Consider the following 23,041-nt stretch of genomic DNA (forward strand, 5'->3'; position numbering starts at 1 on the left):
AAAAAGCAGCTCTGTTATGGTCCACTGTACACCACATCTGATTACTCACTTCACAGCCAGATGAAACAAGCCGCCTTCTGATTTGTTGTATATTCTTCTTCTATCGCATAAAACATTAAGTCATCAAGCACCCATACTTCCCAGAATCAGCAGAGAAATCCCAAAAGCCAATGGCCGAGTTGATTTATCTGAGATTAGGCTGAACTACTTTCAGATCTTGAGATACTCAAGCTCCCACATCTAAGGCTTACGGATATAAACATGGGTCAGTGCATCCTTTATAATATGTCCATCAACTAAGCTTAATTTCTTAGAAGTTCATAGTGGACACAAGGCATGAAATATATTGTGCAAAACATGCTGCCCAACATACTCTCAAAGTGAGAAATTAAACTCCATGTCCTTTTTAGCAGCACATGATGTAGTGAGACTGGACGTGGTGTTGAGATTACATTCACAATGGCATGGTCTTCACCTTGAAGACTGAGAACTGAGTTCTGTCTTGTACCTATATTCTGTTGTCACGTAATTTTTAGGCTCTTATTTTACTTATTTTTCTTAGCAGTTGTTTCATTGGATTTACACATCAAAACTACTGCGGTTATTTTTTGATTATAGCCGACAATCTTAGCCAGAAAAATGACAAGCTATCAGGACTCCAGTTTTGCAGTTATGCAAATAAAGTGCATGTAAAATGTCTAACCTGTAATTAAAGGAACATGAGGCTCCTTTTAAGAAATGAGACTCTCTAGTGCCACCCTTCACCACGACGGCCGTCGGGGGTACTGCAGCAAACAGCGAAGCGGGAGAACGGGGAGAACAGGCATGCAGCGTCATGTGACGTCACATCCGCAGCCCAGCGCGGGAAATTTGGGCCCGAATTGCAGCACATTTTGCAGCACACAGCCTGTTCAAGGCAACGGAGAGAAACACTAGAGGGCTCATTATTTTGGGTTTGGAACGCTTCATCTGACATTATTACTAGAAAACTTAAAACGTATACAAATTTTTTTCATAAATTCTGCCTCAATCCGGCCTCAAGCTCCTTTAAAGTGCCAGATTTATCAAAACCAGTAGCTGTATGCTTTACCAAATTAACCACTGAGCTTAGCCTTCCCGCCCGGCTAGTCTCAAACAGATGTTTGGTCATGATGACATTACTCTGTAACACACAGGGCTTTTTAGGAATATCCTTCAGCTTACAGGATTGCTGATTTGTTCCTTACCCTCACTGAGATTTTGTGGTGTCTGTCTGGGGGATTAAAAATAACCCTTTCCCAATCAGAAACAACTTGCTTTTAACAACATCTCTCATCTGAGACAGATTGAGGAAGTGGTTCCTCTTTTTTTAGCTCCTCTTTAGCGCCGCCCTAGTGGCTCCTGGAGCTTTTTCAAAAATGTTTGACCTTTTTTATCCTTTTTTTCTTCTTTTTTTTCTCTTTTTTTTCTTCTTTTTTTTCTTTTTTTCTTCATTTCAACTTTTTTCTCTAGATTTTGAATTTTTTCTCAACATTTCAACTTTTTTCTCGAGATTGTACTTCAACATTAATCTTGACATTTCGACTTCTTTCTCGACATTTCGACTTTTTTCTCGACATTTCGACTTTTTTCTCAAGATTGTACTTCAACATTAATCTCGACATTTCGACTTTTTTCTCGACATTTCAACTTTTTTCTCGAAGTGCATAATGAAAAAAAAAATCTTCCCCCAATTATAACTAATATAGAAACATGCAGCATGTGTTGCCTTCATTCTAAGGCTGATACAAGACTTTTCATTTTTTGCGGCTCCAGACATATTTGTATTTTGTGTTTTCTGTCCAATATGGCTCTTTCAACATTTTGGGTTGCCGACCCCTGATCTAGACCATGACACACTGGACCAGCTCTTTACCCTTGCTAAGGTCCTGGAAATTGGGAGTTTGCCCAACCAGTCCACATGGACTTTGTGGTCCTGGAGAAGGTATTTGATTGTGTCTTGCTGGGTATGCTTTGGCGGCTCTAATAGTTGGGGTACTGGGTCCGTTACTACAGGCCACTCAGTCCTTATAACAGAGCGACATCTTGGTCTGCAATGCTGGTCGTAATTTGGAACATCGTAACAGTTGATAGTTTGACTCCAGCAGTCCTGCCCTGTTCAAAACTTTGATGGAAAGTATTTTTAAGTGCTGTCACGGGCTGGGTGGGAGCCAGTTTGGTGATGTCCAGATGTTGTGTCTGGTTTTAGTGGAAGATGCGGCTCTTGTGCCCCTGCTACGTAAACTTGAGTAAGCAGAAGGTAATAGAGGGGATGGAAGGATGGCCAATTTCTTAAATTTGCAGCTTATTTTTTTTTTACATTTTTTAAATACTCAAAGAAAATGCATGCAGCATGTGTTGCTTTTTCCTACTTCAACCCAAAGGTTTTTCTGTTGTTCACTCCAACCTTACTGAATGAAACGTGGTGATCAGTCAATGAGTTTGGACGATAGCATTATAAAACTAACACATTTTCTTTGAATAAGTTAAATGAATAAAAAAAGCTGATTATTCTAACTGTTACCCTAAGATTTATACCAGAACTGATGCATCAGTTTTCACAAAGAGCTGGACCTGAGTGAATGTCTGCAAATCTGATTTATATAACCTCTCTCCCTCACATCGTGATAGATCCGTTTGTTTGCTCTTGGCTTAACTTGCTTCTTTTGGGGTTGTTTGCAGTGCTGTGACGGCTTCTTTCTCTACCAAGATGTGGCATTGATATTTTCCACCATTATATTTGATGTGTCATGTGAGGCTACAAAGAGATACAGAACCCCAGATGGGGGTCATGGTAATTACCGCCATTATGGATAATGAGTAGCTTATTAGTATTTTGTACCAGGTGTCTTCATGAGAAAAATGATCAAATTTGTTTGTGCTTCACTAGTCACAAGAGATACTGTCATGTGATAAAAACCAGAATAATACCCACCCCAGTCCCTTTTCTTTTTTCTTTGTTCGTTTCTCTTCCTGACCAGTAATGAAAGCAGAATAGTATGGACAGGGTGCTGTGAGAGAATTAATTAACATTTTGGTGTTCTACTGTGTGCAATTAGTGTTCATCTCATGGTCAAGTCAACATTCAGATCCCCGACAGATCCATGCGTACACAATAGAAAAGTACAGAGCAGTAAAATGAGACAACGTTCCTCAGTGGGAACCTCGTGCTGGTAATAAGGTCAAGTTTCAGATTCAAAAGGAAAACAGCCAAGATGTTAGCTCCAGTTATACGACATATTTCTAGTCTAGACCTTTTAATTAGACGGGTTAAACAAAAGATATTTCCATATTGTTTTGATTGGATATATTTGCAGTTCTATATTTATCGGGAAACCATATATTTTCACAACAGTATGAACAATTTATGAGCCTATTGATTTAAGAAAACAGGCTGTGATGAGAATTTTAGAATGCAATTATATATTTAAAAAAAATAATCCTATATTTCCCCTTTATTCTGCAAGAAATGTTTATTTATCCAACCTGGAAGAGCTTAAGTTTAATTCAAGTTCAAGTTCAACTGGAAAAAATCTGACTCTTTTTTGGCAAGTATGATTTCCATTTCATCCACTCATGTTAATGAGTTAATGAACTTCGTCCCACTGAATTTCAAAGGGCTCCAATTTTCATGATGCATACACAAACTAAGCTAAATTTACACAACAGTGAACACTGCCGTTTGACTATTAGAACAAAGAGACACTCAACCTTATTAGAGTGTTTTGGGGAGAATGTTAAGTGCTGAGTGCGTAGATGTAAGGGTGTTGAAGAGAGAAGCCTTTTTCATAGAATGGACACTATTGTGCTATAATGAAATGTAATATCAGACACTGTTTCAATGAAAAAATATTGGAAAACTGAAGATATAGAGATATGCGTTTAAAATGAAATTATTTTGGGAAAGTAACTCAAAACGCCTGACAACTATAGAAAATACCTATTTTACCCGAAAAATCCATTTAAGTCATTTTTTAAATAAAATATAGTATATTTTAATTAAAAAAATGACTCAAATGGGTCACAAATCTATTCCCAAGCTAGGCTTTTAAATGTTAATGGTTACCTTAAAATTGTGAGAGCTTTTACATAAAAGTATGCTAAACTCTATTGAAGAAATGAAATGAAGACAAGTTGTAACTTGTTAATGAGTTGTAATTAATATCTAAAAATTTAAATTACAGCTCAGAGGAGGAAAATCTGGATATCATCAGAGATTTGGACGGAATTATCTTGATAGTTTAAAAATTTGATTTATTTATTTAGATATTTGACTTCTTTTGAAACGATTCCTAAGTACTAAAGTATTTTCTTCAAAATCAGTAAACCTCGTTTGCACAGGAATGACTTCTTTCCCCTTCTGTTTTAGTAGAAAGTCTACACTTAAGTTTAACTGCACATCTGATAATGATGCCCACTGACATCAGCAATCATCAACAGGTATATCTGATCCTGCGTCTCTCCCACACGCTTGGGCTTCTTTGGCTTTTCAATGCGTCGGACTTTTAAAACGTAAATCAGCTTGACAGTTGCGCGGCAGGTGTGAAATTTCAAATGCCACCGATGTGATCTGCTCGTTGAGTCGGCTGTCTTTAGCCTGAATTATGGTTCCGCGTTAAATCGACGCAGAGCCTACGGCGTAAGGTACGCGGTAGGCGCTCAGTACGCGACACGTCGTTGCGTACCCTACGCCGTAGGCTCTGCGTTGGTGTAACGCGGAACCATAAATCATCCTTTTCCCGTGGACGGATGAGCGGATGCGCCGCTCTGATTGGCCGTGCCGGGACGCGCTCCCGGGGAGCGCGCTGCGCCCCTTGTCATTACTGTTGCTCCGTTTCACATGCACATGCACATCAGTGTGCTTTAGTGTGCGCATCTCCTCTTGAAACTTGGAACCAGTCTTGCATTACTGAAAAGCGGCGTCTCACATCATGGATGCTACCATTTATGAGATTATATTTGGAGAGCTCGGGGACCTCAACTGTAGTTTAGTAGAAGCTTTCCATGACACTTTTATGGACAACGCTTCATTGTCATTGCTGAGCACTGATGGTAAGATGGAACTGTTTTCTTCTTCTTGTTCATAGCCTTCTGAGACGAGTTTTCTTGCCCTTTGGAAAAAAGGAAAGGGTATATAAGCGTTCATCTTTTCTGCTTTGCTTCATAACCCCCCCCCCCCCTCCAATATCAAGGTTTATATTGCAATGCCACAACGGATGAGATTGGGACCTGCTGGCCGCGGAGCAGCACTGGCAGGATTGTAGAGAGACCCTGCCCTGCTTACATCAATGGAGTGAAGTACAACACAAGCAGTAAGATATTCCCATTATGTAAAAAGTTCAATAACATGCTTTTGTTTGGAAAAATCATCTAAATTATGAGAGTGTTAACAAATTATAAAATATTTTGGTGCATGCATGATTTTTTTTACGGACTGTAAGCAGCTGTAAGTATAGCAGCTTGTTGAATTTTCCTATATATGATGGTTTTCTCAGTGTGCATATTCTTGGTCCATTGACCCCAGTTGTGTTCTGATATAAAGCTCAGTGACAGAGACCTATTACCCCCCTGTCAAGAGAACAGCTGCTTGAGAATGAACACGTGCTTTTCCATGCGATACTAAAATGCAAATCTTCCAAAAATGACTGACAGTAAAAGTCCCCTGCTTTTGATTTGCTGCTCAGGGACTAGTTTTGATTATTGCCCTTCGGGACTGTTTTAAATATTGACAAAGCGAGGCTGCAAGGTTATGATTTACTGTTTTATGTCCATAAATACTTGAAATCTGCTTGGGTCTGCATGCATGGATTTTGTATTCATCAGTCTGCCCAAATATTTGTATGCTATTTGTTGTGACTATGTGAATTTGTTTCCAGACTTGATTGTACTTCTGCGCTTGTTTAAATACCAATCAGCTACATATCTATCCAACGTGTTGTCCGAGTGCACTCAAAGCCAGTGCTTTAATGAGACTATAACAATTGCTGTGTCTGTTATTATCAGTCTAATATAGCTTCTTACATTGAGTGATGTGATTTAAGGGTCACATCCTACTCATCTCCACACCAGTTATCAATGTCCAAACATGATACCAATGAAATCTGTATCAAATATGACCAGGCACACCAAACAGGAATTGATATGTTCCTCGCAATATTACAAAATACACACACTGCAAACACTTTTGCAAATGTTCTGCAACGGGTTTCTCATAACATTTTAGCCACCACTACCTCAAGTTGTGAAATCATTTTGATACGTATTACAGAGGGTAAAAATGGTATCCAGCATGCACATTTTGAAGAAGTCTGTTAGTTTCCTTCTCTTTGCCTCAGTTATGTGTCCATGCAGCATATAACGACATTTATAATGTTCACACAATTTTTCTGTGATCTTAACAATATTTTTTCTTATAACTTAAGAAAGAACTTAGCTAATAATGCAGTACTTTATCTAATGTATATAACCAAAAATTCTTATTGGTATTATTTTTTTTTTTCCTTTTTTTCCTCGTCAGAAGAGTGCTTAAAGCCACTCATACAAAAGCAAAAACTGGTGGATCATTTATCATATAAGCAGCAGTTCAAAATATAAGCATCTAAAAATGTTTAAAAATGAGCAAAGAAATGAAGTCCAGTCCGTCAACTTTATGCATGACGGGAGAAAGATAATCTGATTTTGCACAGCCTCCCTACCATCACATTACTTAAGCATTCTTAACTGTTGTGCCATGTTTTAACAACCTGAGCATGTTCGAACCCTCAGGAAGCCTGTCAGTCCCCATAACCCTGAGAGATCCCTGTGAAATGTTGGGTCAAATAGTTCTCATAAGAGTTAAGCAGTAAATAATAAAACGGTATGCGGCAACCACAAGAGTTAATCCCTAAATTATAGATATGGAGATAGAAAAAAAGCCCTTCTGTTAATTTGATCCCATCTTAAATGACACAAAATGATTGTAGTCAGCTCAGTCAATCCCAATCAGTCAATTATGTAACAACTTTGAGAGCTCAAACGTACAATTACAGACACAAATGTCCTCCAGGACCATAATGAATTACTAATTTGAAGTAAAGATGAAATTTCCCTCTGGGATCTTGATTTGTTTCATCATTTCACCAGTTTGTCAAAGGCACCTTTTTGTATGATTAGTCCACCAACATAATACGATTAAATGTTGACTTCATCAGGGTTCCACAGGGATGTTATTATTGTGCTAGCTCTAAAGCCTTATCAAAACTTTTTCATTACATTTTCTTTTTTCATGTGTTTAAAGTTGAAAAACAGCATATCACACCTCTGTCGACGCCAACCCTGTCACATGATGCAACTTATGTTCATTAATATACTGATGATGTTGCTTCACGAAATAATACTTTTGTTTTGATCCATGCGTAAGGTTTCAGGGTGTTCAAACCTGGATTTTTCATTTGACACAGATGCTGTCGCTGTAATAAGCTCAGGTGCAAAGAAAATGAAAGGAAAATTGTGTGAGTTTTCAACCTGTGCCACATGTTCGCTTGTATTCAATTTGAACCTCACAATCAGATCCATTAGTAAGCATAGCAAACATACGGTGTATGATTATGCCTGTACATTTTGCAGCTAAATAAAGTGTAGGTAAAAACAATTTATAAAATCAGATTTGTATAATTTGTCTACTAAACTGAATATGCCTGATTTTTTAATCCTGCTGCTGTGAAAAGCCTTGTCATTAGCAATAACAATAGATCTTTAATTTGTATCAACACAACATGTGTCAGATGATACAATATAACAATTATAACTGCCTGAGGATCAGACACTGTGGCTATACTGGTAATAATATTTATAATGTGTGGATATTTTTATCAAGTGAATCTCCCGATTCAACAGTAAGTCTCGCAGATGCAGTGGACCATTATAACATTCTGCAGGAGACATATTTTTCTGTGTTTGTGACATCCATTCATCTTGGACTCTGCATCGCTGGAAGCTCAAAGAGGTGCAGACTGAGCGTTTAAGTGCTTCAAGGAAAGGTTAATGGATATCATATGACTGGTTGTAGATTGGATGCACAGGACCGACGCTCTGCTCTGCTGTGATTGGAGGATGTGACAAGTTATTTTGCTGTCAGCAGGCCTTTGTCATCAGGGGGTACAGAAATCCACATCACAAGAGTTTCCGAGGGGAATTCAACTCTGGCAGCAGAGAAACAGTAATGTGTGTTTATTAGCTTTGCTCCTCAGGCTTGCACACAGCTGCAAGCTGGAATGACACAGAGGCTGTTTTTGTCAAGTGTGAAGTTGTAGTATTCGCTTACTGCACATCACTAGCAACTCAGTGATGTCACTCAGCATTTAACTCTGATTTGGGCGTAGTAAATGTTGCATCTCTTTAATTGCCCTAATTAAAAAAGCTGTAGCATCACATATCATATATACCAGATCTCCTACACGCCACTGTGAGCTTATGTAGCCTAATTAACCCAAATTACTTATTTTCCGTTGACGTTCAGATGTGATTTCTGATGGGATTTCTCAATATGACTTATGTAGTGTGTTATTACATTCTTGCTGTGTTATTAAATATATTGGTATTCATAACGCAAAAGTCATAATTCATTTTAAACCTTCCTGTGAGTTTGGGCTATGTCAGTGTTCATAATTAGTTAGATTGTTAAATGTGGGCGTTCCACATCTGGAGAGCACACTGTGTTCACCAGATAATATCTGACACCACGACCGCTAGAGAAAGCCTCCATGTCCTCACAAAATGACAAAATGCTATTTAAGTCCCAAAAACGGGCACACACACACACACACACACACACACACACACACACACACACACACACACACACACACACACACACACACACACACACACACACACACACACACACACACAGATAAACAGCTTCAGATAGACAGTCTGCTCCATAAAGGCATATGCTGAAAGTGAACTGCAGCCACAATATTGATGATTCCACTAACAGCTGTTGCGGGTTTAGTGAATACCTGCCTCAGCAATCGATTTCATTTTATTAATTTGTTTGTTTATTGGTATATTAAGAGTTCAGGAATGAAATGAACATTTTCACAAGTGAGGCAGTGGAGCTTTGCCACCTCACATCGGGACAGATGTGGCTGCAAACCTCCGAGGTGTCATTTGCTTCTCTGTTCATGGGTTTGGTGGAATCTGCCTGGAGCTGGATGCCAGGTTGGCAAGTATCATCCCTCTGTGACCTTCTGAAGTATAAAGCTGCTATATCTAAAAGTCTATATGTTAGTGATATTCATGATTAGAAATGTCAGTTTACTTACTTTTGTTATATTTCTGCAATCCCTGTGTTAAAAGGGGAGAGATGCTTGGAAATCATTTAGTACATTCCATTTTTATTACAACCTGTTCACCTCTAGGGATTTTGAAGGTGAATTTCGCCTGAACAGGCCTATCCAAATTAAATCAACAATATCTCCACAATTATAAGGGCAATATGCATAATCTTGGTCTCAATGGATAGCTAAACCCTCCCAGCATACAATACAAGTGTCAGAAAATGTTTTAATGTTCACATGCCTGAGCGAATTGTGATAAACCAAATAAAAAAAATGAAAGTTTTATTCTCGTCTAATTTCTTTTTAGTTTCCACAGTGGAAAACACCATGATAGCAATGCATATAATTATAAAGACACCACTGCCTGGATTCAGCAACTCCTTGCCTACAACTGTACCAAGTTACATGAGAATAGCTTAAAGCACATAGATTTTAGTGTGGATAGTACCAGGCGGACACTCTATTTGGGCACTTGGATACCTACAGTATACTGTGCCAAATGCCAATTTACCCTTTTTGAAGAGAATATGGCTATAAAATACTTTGATGATTTGATGATACATGATTTCGTAAATGTAAAATCTCAATCCAAACATCCCTGCGCTCTGTGCGAGTCTCGCGGTGCGTTTCACTCTCTGCGCTGTGCAACTGTGCTGTGCACTGATCCAAGATGGCCGCCGCGCTCCAGAGTTTACGCCATGGATGTATTATAGAACTGGATGGTACATCGAAAATGGCCGCCCATTCATTTCAATGCATTTTGCTCAGCCAGCGCATACGCTGAAAAAGTTCCTGACTTCCGGGTTTACTTCCGCGTTATCGGGCCCATAGAGCATGCGCAGTTGAGTCACCTCCCATGATGCTCTGGGGTCTCCCATCATGCCCCGGGGCAATGAGAACGAGTATTAATATAATATGTATTAATATAATATATTAATTAATGTATATTATTACATGTATAGTATTACATATATTATTAATGTATTAATATAATATAATTACATAATATATATTAATATAATACATCCGTGGAATGCACGGACACGGCTGTGACGTCAGCCGTGACGTCACGCCCAGAAAGAGACTTTTCTTTGACTTTTGTGGCCGTTAGAAAACATCTTTGACGGATATAAAGTCCATGACTTAAAAATATAGAATACAAAGATTAGTAATTGCAGCTGGAGGTGGAGGTGGGAAAAAAGCTTTCTGGGCCCATTTTTGTTGCAGTACCGCGGCTGGCCACTGGGAAAAATCGGCGTGCCTTCTGAGCGCGAGATTCGGGGGCTGATTTACGCTCAACAGTAGAGGCCTGATGGATGAAGTCTCGTTCAAGTGTTTTATATCGTTTGAAAGCTCGCGATATGTAGAATGTCAACAAACTTTATTTGAATTTCCAAAAGCAACAAGAAGTCAACAAAATGGCTGCGACTGGCAGGATATGAAATGACGGCGGATGAAGCAGTTTCAGTACTATGACGGATAAATCGTGAATTCTGGTCAAAGAATGGTGTGGATAAACTGAACATGACGATGAAACGGTAAAGAAATAAAATATACAGCTTTTGGTCTGAATAGCTTTGGGATTTGCTGACGTAGTGTGTGATGAATATGCAATCTGATGTGCTGGCTGTGAAATGTGAATTTTGGCTTTTGGTTTGTTTTGAGATTGGCATGAAGTGGTCGGCCCAGAAAAGATTATGTTCGGTATCATCTGAAAGTGTAGCTTTTTCTAGTTTCATATGATACCCACTACGTTGGGATGGAGAAAATTGATCTTGCGTTTTGTTGCAGGTGTTGGGGGCGTCATCTTTGTTGCATATGTATTTTTAAGTTGTTATAAATCAAATACTTTGTTGACAAAACATACTTGGAGTTTTGACATATTGGCTTTGGGGCTTCTTTTTTGTGAAACAGTTGGAAGAAAATACCCTGACAGCACTTGAGTAACTTTTGTCCACACATGAACTGGTGCATACAGCTGCCGGACCCGGTACCGGGTTCGTCGGGGGGAAGGGGTTCAAATATACCAAAAGGCTTCCCTAAGAGGTTATTTTAATTTCTCTGTCATCAGCACATGGCTTGGAAATGTAAATTCAGTGATAATAAATTCACAGTTACAAAATTCTGCTACTAGTAGAATACTAGGCTACGGTCAAAATATTCTGGCGAAACATTATAGGGAAGCCTTTATAAAACTTGTAATTGCACAACTGACACCTTAAACAACAGGGTGCTTCATGTTTTTCAAGACTACGGGCCAATCCCAATTCACCCCCTACTTTCTACCACTAGCCCTCCCTCACTACCACTAAAAAAGAAGCCACAGATTTTAGGGGCACTTGAAATCTTCCCAGGGCCCTGTCCCAATACACCCACTACCCCTACTTTTCAGCACCACCCTTAAATTTTGCGTGCTACGTCACTGCGTGGTTTACGTTCGGGTACGTAAGCGACTGCGTTGTTAAGTTTGAACATACGTCGCACTATATCAGGAAGCCGAGAGCCAAAAGCAGTTTTAATTTCAGCTGTAGCGCTGTTAATATTCCACTTTATTAAGTTTAAATATTTTTTCAGGCGTAAAAGTAAGCGTTAAGATCCCCAACCTGGGCTCAGTTCATCCAAATAACGCCTGTTAAGAAATTTGATCCGATGTTTTCGGAGAAGAGCCGCCGGCTCGGAGCAGCAGCAGCTCACGGCCGGGTCAACCTGCCCCGTCGTCCCAGGGGAGAAACCTGCAGCTCTGTGGAGAATTACCGCTGGCTGAAATAAATCATTTAAGAAAATAAATGTTGGTTTAATAGATAAAATCTAACAGTTGTAGCTACGCCTGTTAAGAAATTTGCTCCAAAAATTTCGGGATCAAAACTGCCTGCCGGCTCGGGAGCTGATTTATGGTTCTGCGTTAAATCGACGCAGAGCCTACGGCGTAGGGTACGGCGTAGGGTACGGCGTAGGGTACGGCGTAGGGTACGGCGTAGGGTACGGCGTAGGGTACGGCGTAGGGTACGGCGTAGGGTACGGCGTAGGGCGCGCGTCGCTGCGTAACCTACGCCGTAGGCTCTGCGTTGGTGTAACGCGGAACCATAAATCAGCCTTTATTCTGGCGAGGTTTGAAAAAGACTTCGCAACAACAGGCAAACGAGTGATTATGTACATTCACTGAGTGAATATTATGAAAGTAAAATATATATTTCTCGCTAGAAAATGTGATAAAAACGCATTGTTATGCAGAAACTAACTCAAAATATTGATTTTATTCACTAAAAAATAAGAAATGTCGGCCATGTTTTTTTTTTGATTCGGTCCGCAAATGACGATGAAAAGCTTTCTGGGAAATTTTTCTGGCCCTAGTTCAGTTAATGAGCATCGGAAAATCCTCGCTCTGTAGGGCCAAATTCATAACCACTCGCCCTTGTTTTCCGCACTCCCCCTAGATGAAAAGAGGAATTGGGACACCACTACCCTCACGGGAACGCGCAAAATTTAGGGGTAGGGCTGAAAAGTAGGGGTAGTGGGTGTATTGGGACAGGGCCTACATGACTCCCGAAACAATAGAGGGGAGTGTTTAAGACCTGCTGGGTCACAGCAGCAGCCATTTTCAGTCAGGGATAAATTTAAAATTACGAAACAGGTCAGAATAAGAATAGAAGTGGAACCTAACATCCCATGAGTGGGTGTTAATTAACACAACGCTTTGAAAGAGACATTCTGCAATAAGAGTCACCTTGATAAGAAGACATAGCACACAATTCGGATGGCTGAAGTTGAAGTGTTTTTTAGTCTTTTTTCTTAGTTTTTGTATGTTCAGGGACTGTAAATTTACAGTAAATTGTTCTTTCACTTGCCTGGTAGGTCTCGGAGACACATGTGCAGCACTACAGATCTATGTGTTAAAAGTGTTTGGCCTACTGCTACAGTTTAAGTCAAAAGCCTTGCACTGTGAACGCCCAGATGCCGAACACGAGAAGATATGAATGAGCGTCTTGTGGTAAATCTTGTACGTTTTCAGTGGAACTTTCAAATGAATGGCTAAGTAAGTCTAAATCAGTGAGAAGTGGCAGTTCCTTTACAAAATTAGAGGTTTTACAAATTTAGCAGGCCTGCTCAGGTAGGTGGCTATAAATCCTTCACTATTTCTCCAAGTTTAAATTAATATTAATGCCAGTGCAGAATCTCTTAAGAGCTTTATGTATTTTTAAACTTCCTTTGCCCCTGTTTTTTTTCTTTAATGCATCTGTCTGTGTGTGTGTGTCTGTGTTTGTCTGTGTGTGTGTAATTCCTTTCTGTGGTTTACATGAAACGCGCATCAACAGTGCTGATTTTAAATGTGGGTTGAAAGCATTCATGGCTTCTGCTTTGTTACTGTCGTGATATTATTTATGTGAAGCCTCAGGCAAGACAAAATGTTGTCAACTTTATTAGTGAATGATATCAATAACACGTCAGTGTCTGTTCTGTAAATTAAAGCAATATCTTTGTTGCTAGTATGTTTCATCTGTTAAGTCAGACCCAGAAAAACAATTATAACTTGGAGGAAATCAAGTCTCTTCTTTCAGTAAATAAGTCTCACCCCTGCATCTTTCTCTTTGTTGTCACAGCAGGGACATCCGGTCCTCATATAACGTATCTTTCTAGTCAATGTAACTCAAAGGCTGCATTGTTTTGTCTACAATGGAACTATATTGATTCCCTTATCAAGATTAATAAAGTCTGGAGCATAACAGTGACACGGGGCATATCAACTTCCAAGAAGAAATTGTATTTATCTTAAATCAGCAAATATCAGTACGGTATATGAAAACCTGCGTTGCCTTTCAGACGCAAACATGACACCAACATGAGCCGTGATTAACCTCTTAAGACTTGGAGACATCTTTTTTCTTGTTGCTTTGGGCCCCGGTTAAGAAATTAAATATTGTGACATAGACAACAAAAATGTGTGATGTCCACATGTGTGTACGCCAGGTCTTAGGAGGTTCAATAAAGCTAGGCACCTTCAACAAAGGTCAACGTTTCAGAAGTTAAAGCAATGCACACTTTGAATTTAAATGCTACTCTGGATCCCACCAGGCATGCAGTCGCTACCACACACAAGACGCTGATGTCCTAATGCTCTGTTTTGGTAATATGTTATGACTGAAAACATGAACTTCCCACAAAGTCCTTGATAAAAGTTCTGATGGTACTGCTGGGGGTATTTGTTTTGTGTCACATTCGTGTTAAGTGATGATAGAGGAATGCTCAGAACTTAGTTATAGTCAATGGGCATGCTAACAACAATCGTATCGTCTCTACAGGAAATTAATAGAAAAAATATATGCTATAATTATTGGTTTTCATTCACAAAATTCTCTTATTAAATTTGTTCTAGAGCCACATTTTGAATTGAAGTTCAGATCCCTGAGTGTATATATCAAAATATAAAGCAGATTCTTCATAGGTAATTGATTTAAGAAGGTACAGCTCCTCCTCTTCCTCCATCATTATCCCAGCCTCTGTCTCAGCTTTAACACTGATCCATCCATCCATCCATCCATCCATCCATCCATCCATCCATCCATCCATCCAGTGGTAATGATGAAAATATTTTAGCAGAAGAATAGCTGGGGACCAATTCTCTCATGCCATTTTAGCTGGGGCAGTAGGTAGTTATGCAACTGTCACAATGGCTCTAGAAACCAGCATATGAATGATGAATAGTTTGAAGGGGGTGTATTGAGGACCTGCGAACAGTTATGATGAATCTTGCAGGAAGCGAACCATGGAACGATGCAGGGAGTGATGGGCACAGTCTCATCAGTGTTGGCAGTGACAGAGGTCTCGGGTTACAGGAGAACTCCGAGGCTGGCATGACAGTGTAATTGGTGTATCTGACTAGATTTTTGACCAGCTCTGTATGTTTCCCGAATGGCAATAAATACAATCTGTCAGGGAGTGTTGAGAAGACAAGTGCTAATATACTGTGCAGAGATCAGCTGCTGAGTTGCAGCTGTGGCAGGTAATTGTCAAGGAAACACGCTTACAGACACACAGACATCGAAACAAAGGAGGAAAGACAGAGAGCCGCCGCACACAGAGGAGAAAGGAGCAAGAAATAAAACAAAAAAAACACAAACTTCACAGCCCGCTGAGATCATGACAGTAAGACAAGACACGGTATTATTCTGAATTTGTTTTCTTAAAGGAGCATGAGGCTCTTTATAAGAAATGAGACTCATTAGCGCCACCCTTCGCCACGACGGCCGTCGGGGGTACTGCAGCCAACAGTGAAGCTGGCACGGGAGAACGGGGAGAACGCGCATGCAGCGTCATTTGACGTCACATCCGCAGGACAGCGCGGGAAATTCGGCCCCACAATTGCAGCACATTTTGCAGCACACAGCCTGTTCAAGGCAACGGAGAGATACACTAGAGGGCTCATTCTTTTGGGTTTGGAACGCTTCATCTGACATTATTACTAGAAAACTTAAAACGTATACAAATTTTTTTCATAAATCCTGCCTCATGCTCCTTTAATTTAAGCTTCTGAGTAATTCTTCCACTCCTAACAAACTGAAACTTGAATATATTATACTAACCTAGCATTTGAGGATTTTCACTGACTGCTGGCTGACCTGTGCTTAAACTGGACCTTTTTTCATAGTTCAGAGAACATAATTATGCATAAATCCAACACACAACTTGACATCGAATGGGTATTATCATAATCTTTCACACTTGAAATCACAGACCAACTGAGCATAACTTTGAAGGTGAGGGGAACACAGAAAGCTCAGGTTTGATCTGCATAATATCACTCATATTTTGGCCAGTGGGTACTATTGGTTACTAAAGTTATTGTCAGTTTGTTCAAACAGCTTGTAGCAACCAAAAAATGCATCCATTTATATATATGCATACTGATAACAGTTGCTGCTTTATACAGAAATGCTACTCTCCTCTAATTCATAATATTGCAAATAGGTCCAGATATGTGGTGTTAATGTTAGCTCTAAAACATAAAGTATGCCCTCATCCACCATGCTGAACATCTGTAAACAAAGACATCTATCTCCACACAATGTGTTTAGCTGCAGGTCCTGCATCTTAGGTGAATTTCTCAATATTATTTCATAAGATTTCTTCCTTTGGGACAAATGTCTAAACTGACTCGTTACTTACCGTGAAATATCAGCATGTTTTTGTGCATAAACGTTGCCATCCCATAGGATTACTTTATTTTGCTATGGACACTGTTAAAGCCATGTACCATCACACATCCTGGCTTTTGAACTTCCTGGCTCATGACAGTTTGGATGGTTTTTCTCTGTCTTTGATTTGCACCGCATAGCACCATTTCTTCAAAAAAACAGATCTGAAACACTGTTTTCTCTGACCACAAAACACACTTTCACTGTGCGATGGACCATTGCAGATATGTCACAGTTCATATAAAGACTCCATTCTGCACACTGCAGCTTAAAGTGCCATTTGTAACTCAGTATTTTATTGCTTGATGAATGTTTCCCAAAGCAATCTCATGCTCATGTGGTTTGCATTAACTCAAGAGCAAGGATGGCTCTTGATGAGTGGTACCACACTGTTTTTGTGGTTAGCCCTGTTGCCTCACAGCTAAAATTCTTGTTTTGCATCTCACCGGGGCATTTCTGAGTGATGTTTGCAATTCCTTGAAATGTTTAATGATCTTATGCACTGCAGAAACACAAATATGCACATTTTCTCTTCAAAGACTCAGCCTTTCATAGATACTGCATCGGTGTAAAACCATCATTAGTGTCCCCTTTTGACATCCCCTGTTCAAAATAGCGTCATTATTTTTTTCTTTCACTTTTTTACTAGGAATAGATTGCTTCTGTACTAACTTTTTTAGAATTTGTTTCAGACGTGAAAAGCAAAGCTGGATGTAAACTTAACAACAGAAATGTTGATTCAAAAAAGAAAGTTAATCCACCTTTTTCATGCAACATTCAACATATCCGGATTCAAGGTAGCATGTTTAGGTGGTTTGGTCACATTGAAAAAAGACTAGAGGAAGCAAAAGAGAGCAGCACATGTTTACATATTAATGTAAAAAGATTTGGAGTGAGAGTAGTGTGTGGAGTGGTGACGCAGTGGTGCGCTGCTGTACAGTGAATCGGCAAAAGGTAGGAATGATTCCCTGTGAGTACATTTACTGCAGTGAATCATGAAAACTTTTATCCATTTCTACATGGTTAGACTGGATAAGAGGTCAGTCAGTCCGAAAATTTAGGTCAAACATGTAACAAACATTTCACTAACCATTGCACACCCAGCTCCCCTGGAGCCTCCAATCAGCACCAGCCTCCTCTGGCTCTACTCACAGCTGCGCAGCACCCACACCTTACACACTACTGTAGCAACACACTGTTGCTGAAAAAGGAGCTCAAATTTGTGTTTTGTATGATCTAAATTACAGAACGTGAGAAAGAGATAGTAGTTACATCTCCCTCATCTGTCACTCTACAATCAGTCCATTCTTCTGTGGGATTTGATGAAAATAGGTATAATCAACACAATTATTCAAACAAGCCTATTTTAAAACATTTTCCCTTGTTTCATCATCTCAAACATCTTAGATTCAGAGCTTATATTTCCTTAGATATGTTTCTTTCTTCTTGCATTCATTCCTTATTTTCAGTTTTTCAAATGTACTCATTTGTCATTCCCATTTTATACAACATACTGAAATATCAGTGGAGTACTCATGTCTTTGTAAATTAGTATATTTTGTCTTACATAACTTTTGCAACATCATGGAGAAATGAAACTTATAAATCAAAATAAATACAAACGTGTATAATTTTTTCAATGTACAGCATGTGGCATTTTCAAAAAGACAGTCATCACCTTGATTTAACTAAGTAAATAATCAAGAACCTCCCACTGGAACAGCTATGCAGTCATTCGGTAAGTAATTTAACCCCAACTGATGCAGTGAGAGGCTCCTCATTCCTTTAGCAACATTGTCTGAGGACACAGTGCTCCTGGAAATAATGTTACACTGCTTCAGAAGGGTCAGATTGTAGGTTTGCATCAATCAGTGGGGATAATCAGAAAAAAATAGCTTCAAATTGCTTGTGAGCATAAAGGCAGAGCAGCGGAAAGAGGTCATGTGCGGTGATGAGTCTAGATTTACCTCATTCCAGAGTGATGGGTGCATCAAGGTAAGAATAGCAGTGGATAAACTGATGCATACATCATGCCTAGTGCCTACTGCACAAGTCTGTGGGGATGGTTTTATGATTGGAGGTTGCTTCGTGGGTGAAGTCTGACTTCTGTAACATTATGCACCTCAAAAAAATGAGATCAGCAGACTATCCGGATTTGCAAAATGTACCCAGCATTTTCCATCGAGATATATATTTTTTTCTTACCTGTCAAATGTATACTCCTAGATGACTATTGATTCATTGTAATCAAATTGTCAAAGTGTGGTTAAGTGAGCATGCAATGTAATTTTCACACATGGACTGGCCACCACAGAGTCAAAAGAATCTTTGCGCTGTCGAAGACTTCAAGCAGGGATCTTACTCTTTCATCATCAATATAAGATCTTATCTTAGAATCATAATTTTTAGTGGTGTACCACTAAAAGACTTGAGTCATGCTGGTGTGGCCCATTTACTTTGTCTGCTAGCCCTGCATTTCTAACTATTGCAACTTTATTAATGTGGTCTAGTCATATTTAGTTATGCATAGCTGCACAAATAAAATGTTACAAGGTTTATTAAGGAAATTCCTCCTTTTTTAATTTACTTCATTGGAACTCAGTGTCTTTACATCTTCTATACAGCTGAAGGTTATACCTGATGTCCAAAGTCAAGCGATGCAGGATTTATGTGCAGCAGTTGAGATTACACCAGAGATTGATGACTTTGTTTCAGGCGTGTCGGTGGCTCAGCAGGTAAAAAAGGCCCTCCTATAGCTGGAAGGTCAGCAGCCTGATCTTCTGCCAATGATCAAAGTGATTTTGAGCATGATACTATCACCCCCATATAGAGTGATGTGCAAAAGTAGGTGCGCTTATTTTAATTTAGTGGAAAAGAAAAAAAATAATGTTATATATTCAAAAATGACAATACCAGGATGTATTCGGCTTGGGCATGAACTACTAGATCCAAGATATCATTTTCACACATGCACTGGGCACTGGAGAGTCTAGAGTCCATTGAGAATCTTTGTGATGGGCTGGAAAACCTTTACAATGGGGTAATTCTCGCTCATCATCAGTGCAGAATCTTCATAAAAAAATTATTAAATCTGTGCAGAAAAAATGTGACACTGCATACATTTATCAATGTGATATAAAGCACTGTATGAATGTCTGTGCAAATATGAATTACAGGAATAGACGGAATCCAGCTCTGCACGCGGTGTCCTCCAACTAGAAAACAGCAGGGGTCAGATCACTTGTCGCAAGGGATGGGGGATTTAGACCTAAGCCTTTTTCGCCACTGGTTTTAAGACAGCAGCAAATGGCTCACCGCATGATAATAGAATAGACACAATGAGATCCATGCTCACACAGCATTGGAAAAGCAAGGATTGCTGCCCAACGTTTTTTTAATAGAGAACTGACTCCTCCCTAACATCAGTAGTTTTCTTTTGAGATTCAATACCAAACTCCACTGTATTTCTTAAATCAGAATCAGAATCAGCTTCATTCACCACACACAAACAAGGAATTTGACTCCGGTTAAACTTTGCTTGCAAGTACAACAGTAACTTAACATCCATCCATCCATTATCAACACCCGCTTTATCCCTTGCGGGGTCACGGGGGTCTGCTGGAGCCTATCCCAGCTCATCTCAGGTGAGAGGCAGGGGTTCACCCTGGACAGGTCACCAGTCCATCGCAGGGCCACATATATACACACAAACCATGCACACTCACGCTCACACCTACGGGCAATTTAGAATCACCAATTAACCTAATATGCATGGGAACCGGGAACCTTCTTGCTGTGAGGCAACAGTGCTAACCACTAAGCCACCGTGCTGCCTGAGAGTTGTTCCAACTTTGGGATGACGAGACGTTTTGAAGCAAGAAAAAAATTCATAGATGTTTTGAAAATTCCAATTTTTTTTTTTTTTAAGTGATAACTTAACATATAAGGCTAAAAAATCATCCTCTGAGACCCTGCGTTCTCATATGAGGACATTACATTTCTGCTGTTCTGCGCCATGATACTTCATTTGTACGAACATTGACCCATTGTCCTCATCCAGGAACCCGCCTGCACCATCTAGTGGTCTCATAATGAAATTACACTAATTTGGGAAAAAACAAGATGGCTGGGATCTCAATGAAAGTCTTCTATGGCAGCTCCCGAAATATGGACACGGTAAAAATCCTAACCTAATTTTATGATTGAAACTAGTATATTTTTGCACAATAACGTCTGCAGCTTCACATGGCCTGCCTTTTTGATATATTTGAGTTATATTAGCAAGCTACAATGTCTGTAAACATGAAGTACTCGTTTGAGGACATCAGGTCTATCTTCACTGCAAACACGTAAATTCTTTCCAAGAACATTTGTCTTTATTTCTTGCCCACTATGTAGCACTTTATTTCATTAAAAATGCTGAGTATATTGCAAATAAAATGTATCATATTTTTATTATTAGAACCTGACCAGGATGTGCAAGGATGCAGGGCAGGACCAAGAAAGGGAAATAGAGAAAAATAAACCCATTGTCCTCATGTGAGGCCATTGGATTTGACATAGTTCAACAGCACATAGAAAGCAAAAATTGAATTTCAACAAAAATGAGGTCCTACTGATCCCAAATAGTAAGGAGACATAAAAAATGCACATCAAGCAAAAGCCCGGGTCTGGAGTAAAGAGAATAAAAACAAAACAGTAAGACTAGAATGAAAGCAGTAGAAATATGTCTATGTGTGAGAATAAATACAGTATGAACATTTGCAATAAATAAATAGACACTATGGGTGGAATAGGGTATATTTTCAAATAAATATAGTGCAAGGTAGATCAGTGCTATGATAATGTATTAATAACACTATTGTAACGAGGTTGAAGTACGCATGAGGTAGAGCAGAGAGTTGATTGATTTGTTCAGTGTGAGGGTGGGGGCTGTTACTGAGTGTTCAACAGAGTGACTGCTTGGGAGAAGAAGCTGTTTTTGTATCGCCTGTTTTTGGCAAACAGTGAATTGTATCGTCTGCCAGAAGAAAGGAGGTTGACCAGGATGTCAGGGGTCTGTAGAGATTTTAGCTGCCCTTTTCCTGACCCTGGACCGGTGCAGGTCCTGGATGGAGGGAAGGTCAGGTCCAATGATCCTCTCTGCAGCCCTAATTGTCCGTTGCAGTCTGGCCTGTCGTGTTTGGTGGTGGACCCAAGCCAGACAGTGAGGGGGGTGCAGATGACAGACTGAATGATGGCTGAGTAGAAAGTGGTCAACAGATACTGCGGCATTTAGGTCCTGGAGCCTTGTTTGTCTTCTGCTTCTGAAGGAGTCGGAACACATCCTTTTTACAGATTGTTAATGCAGTTGGGGGAAGGAGGTTTGGTGTTGAGGGGAAGCCTATTGTGCGTGATGAGGTGTGATAATGGGTGCTTTTAAAACCAGCAATAAAAGTCGTCTGGGTCAGCTGCCAGGCTGGGATTTTATGCAGGATGGGGGTATGGGTCATTGGCAGGAAGCATGTTTTAGCTTCTTGTGTAGCTTTTTTTCCCTTAGTCAGCTTGTTCCTGGCCTGCTTATATACAGTAGGTCCCCGTCTCCGCTCCTGTGGGCCTCCTCTTTGGCTTGGCATATCTGCCTTAGATTAGGAGTGAACCAATGTTTGCTGTTATTGAATGTGTAGAAGTTCTTGGTTTGCAAACAGATTTCGCAAAAACTGATTTAAGATGTTACAGTATCAGTGAGTTTTGATTCACTTGTCCATTTCTTTACAGCCTTTTCCACAGGTTTAGAAGTTTTTAGTTTAGGCCTGTAGGTTGGAATGAGGTGAAGCAGGCAGTGGTCTGAGAGACCGAGAGCTGCCAAGGAGACGGCGCGATAGGCATCTTTCAAAACTGTGTAACAGTGGTCCAATGTGTTTTTGTCCCTGGTGGGAATTTGATATGCTGTCTGTATTTAGGGAATTCCTGGTTGACACTGTTAAAATCCCCAACAATAACGACAGGAGAGTCTGGATGTTTTATCTCACTGTTTGTTATCTGGTCGGCTAGCTGTTGTAGAGCGTGTACTACGCAAGCCTGTGAATACAGTAATCACTTCTTTATATCAGTTACAGTTCTTCCACTTCCCTCGGGGTTATGTGTTAGGACCCTCCTGCTCACATTGCACACCCATGACCGCATACCCACAGATACATAAAGGGAGTTTAGCATAAAGATTACAACATTGCAGCATTTGGCTCCCAGAGCACTTTTTAAAAGCACATTTTTCCAAAAATTATGGGATCACATATTTTTGGCAAAGAAAAGAAAAAGAAACTCCCAAACTCTGTATTGATCACATCAAATTAAATCTTTGATATTAATCATAAGGGTCTGACCCCACAGTGCTGTTGGTGAATCCAACGACCAAATACATTTGACTTGGATGAAGCGTTAATGAAATGTGATGGCATGTTCTTCAGTTAAATAGTGGGGGATAATGTATTTCACATTATCCAGACAAGCTATCCTCTGTGCTTAGCTTCTTGG

The 23,041-nt window shown here is 39.8% G+C and overlaps 1 protein-coding gene across 2 annotated transcripts in view; it reads left to right on the forward strand.

Annotated features, from left to right (window-relative positions):
* The first annotated feature begins 4,912 nt into the window (after positions 1 to 4,912).
* Positions 4,913 to 23,041, forward strand: part of LOC133452797 (corticotropin-releasing factor receptor 2) — a 57,091-nt gene continuing 38,962 nt past the window's right edge. For both annotated transcript variants that reach the window (XR_009783279.1, XM_061732444.1), the window contains exons 1-2: positions 4,913 to 5,070; positions 5,211 to 5,330. Coding sequence is in view for 1 of the 2 variants with exons in the window: in XM_061732444.1 (XP_061588428.1) it covers positions 4,950 to 5,070; positions 5,211 to 5,330 (241 nt within the window). In the remaining variant the exon portion in view is untranslated. The remainder of the gene's footprint in view (positions 5,071 to 5,210; positions 5,331 to 23,041) is intronic.

The sequence above is a fragment of the Cololabis saira genome, chromosome 10, assembly GCF_033807715.1.
Source record: "Cololabis saira isolate AMF1-May2022 chromosome 10, fColSai1.1, whole genome shotgun sequence".
In the NCBI taxonomy this organism is placed as follows: domain Eukaryota; kingdom Metazoa; phylum Chordata; class Actinopteri; order Beloniformes; family Belonidae; genus Cololabis; species Cololabis saira.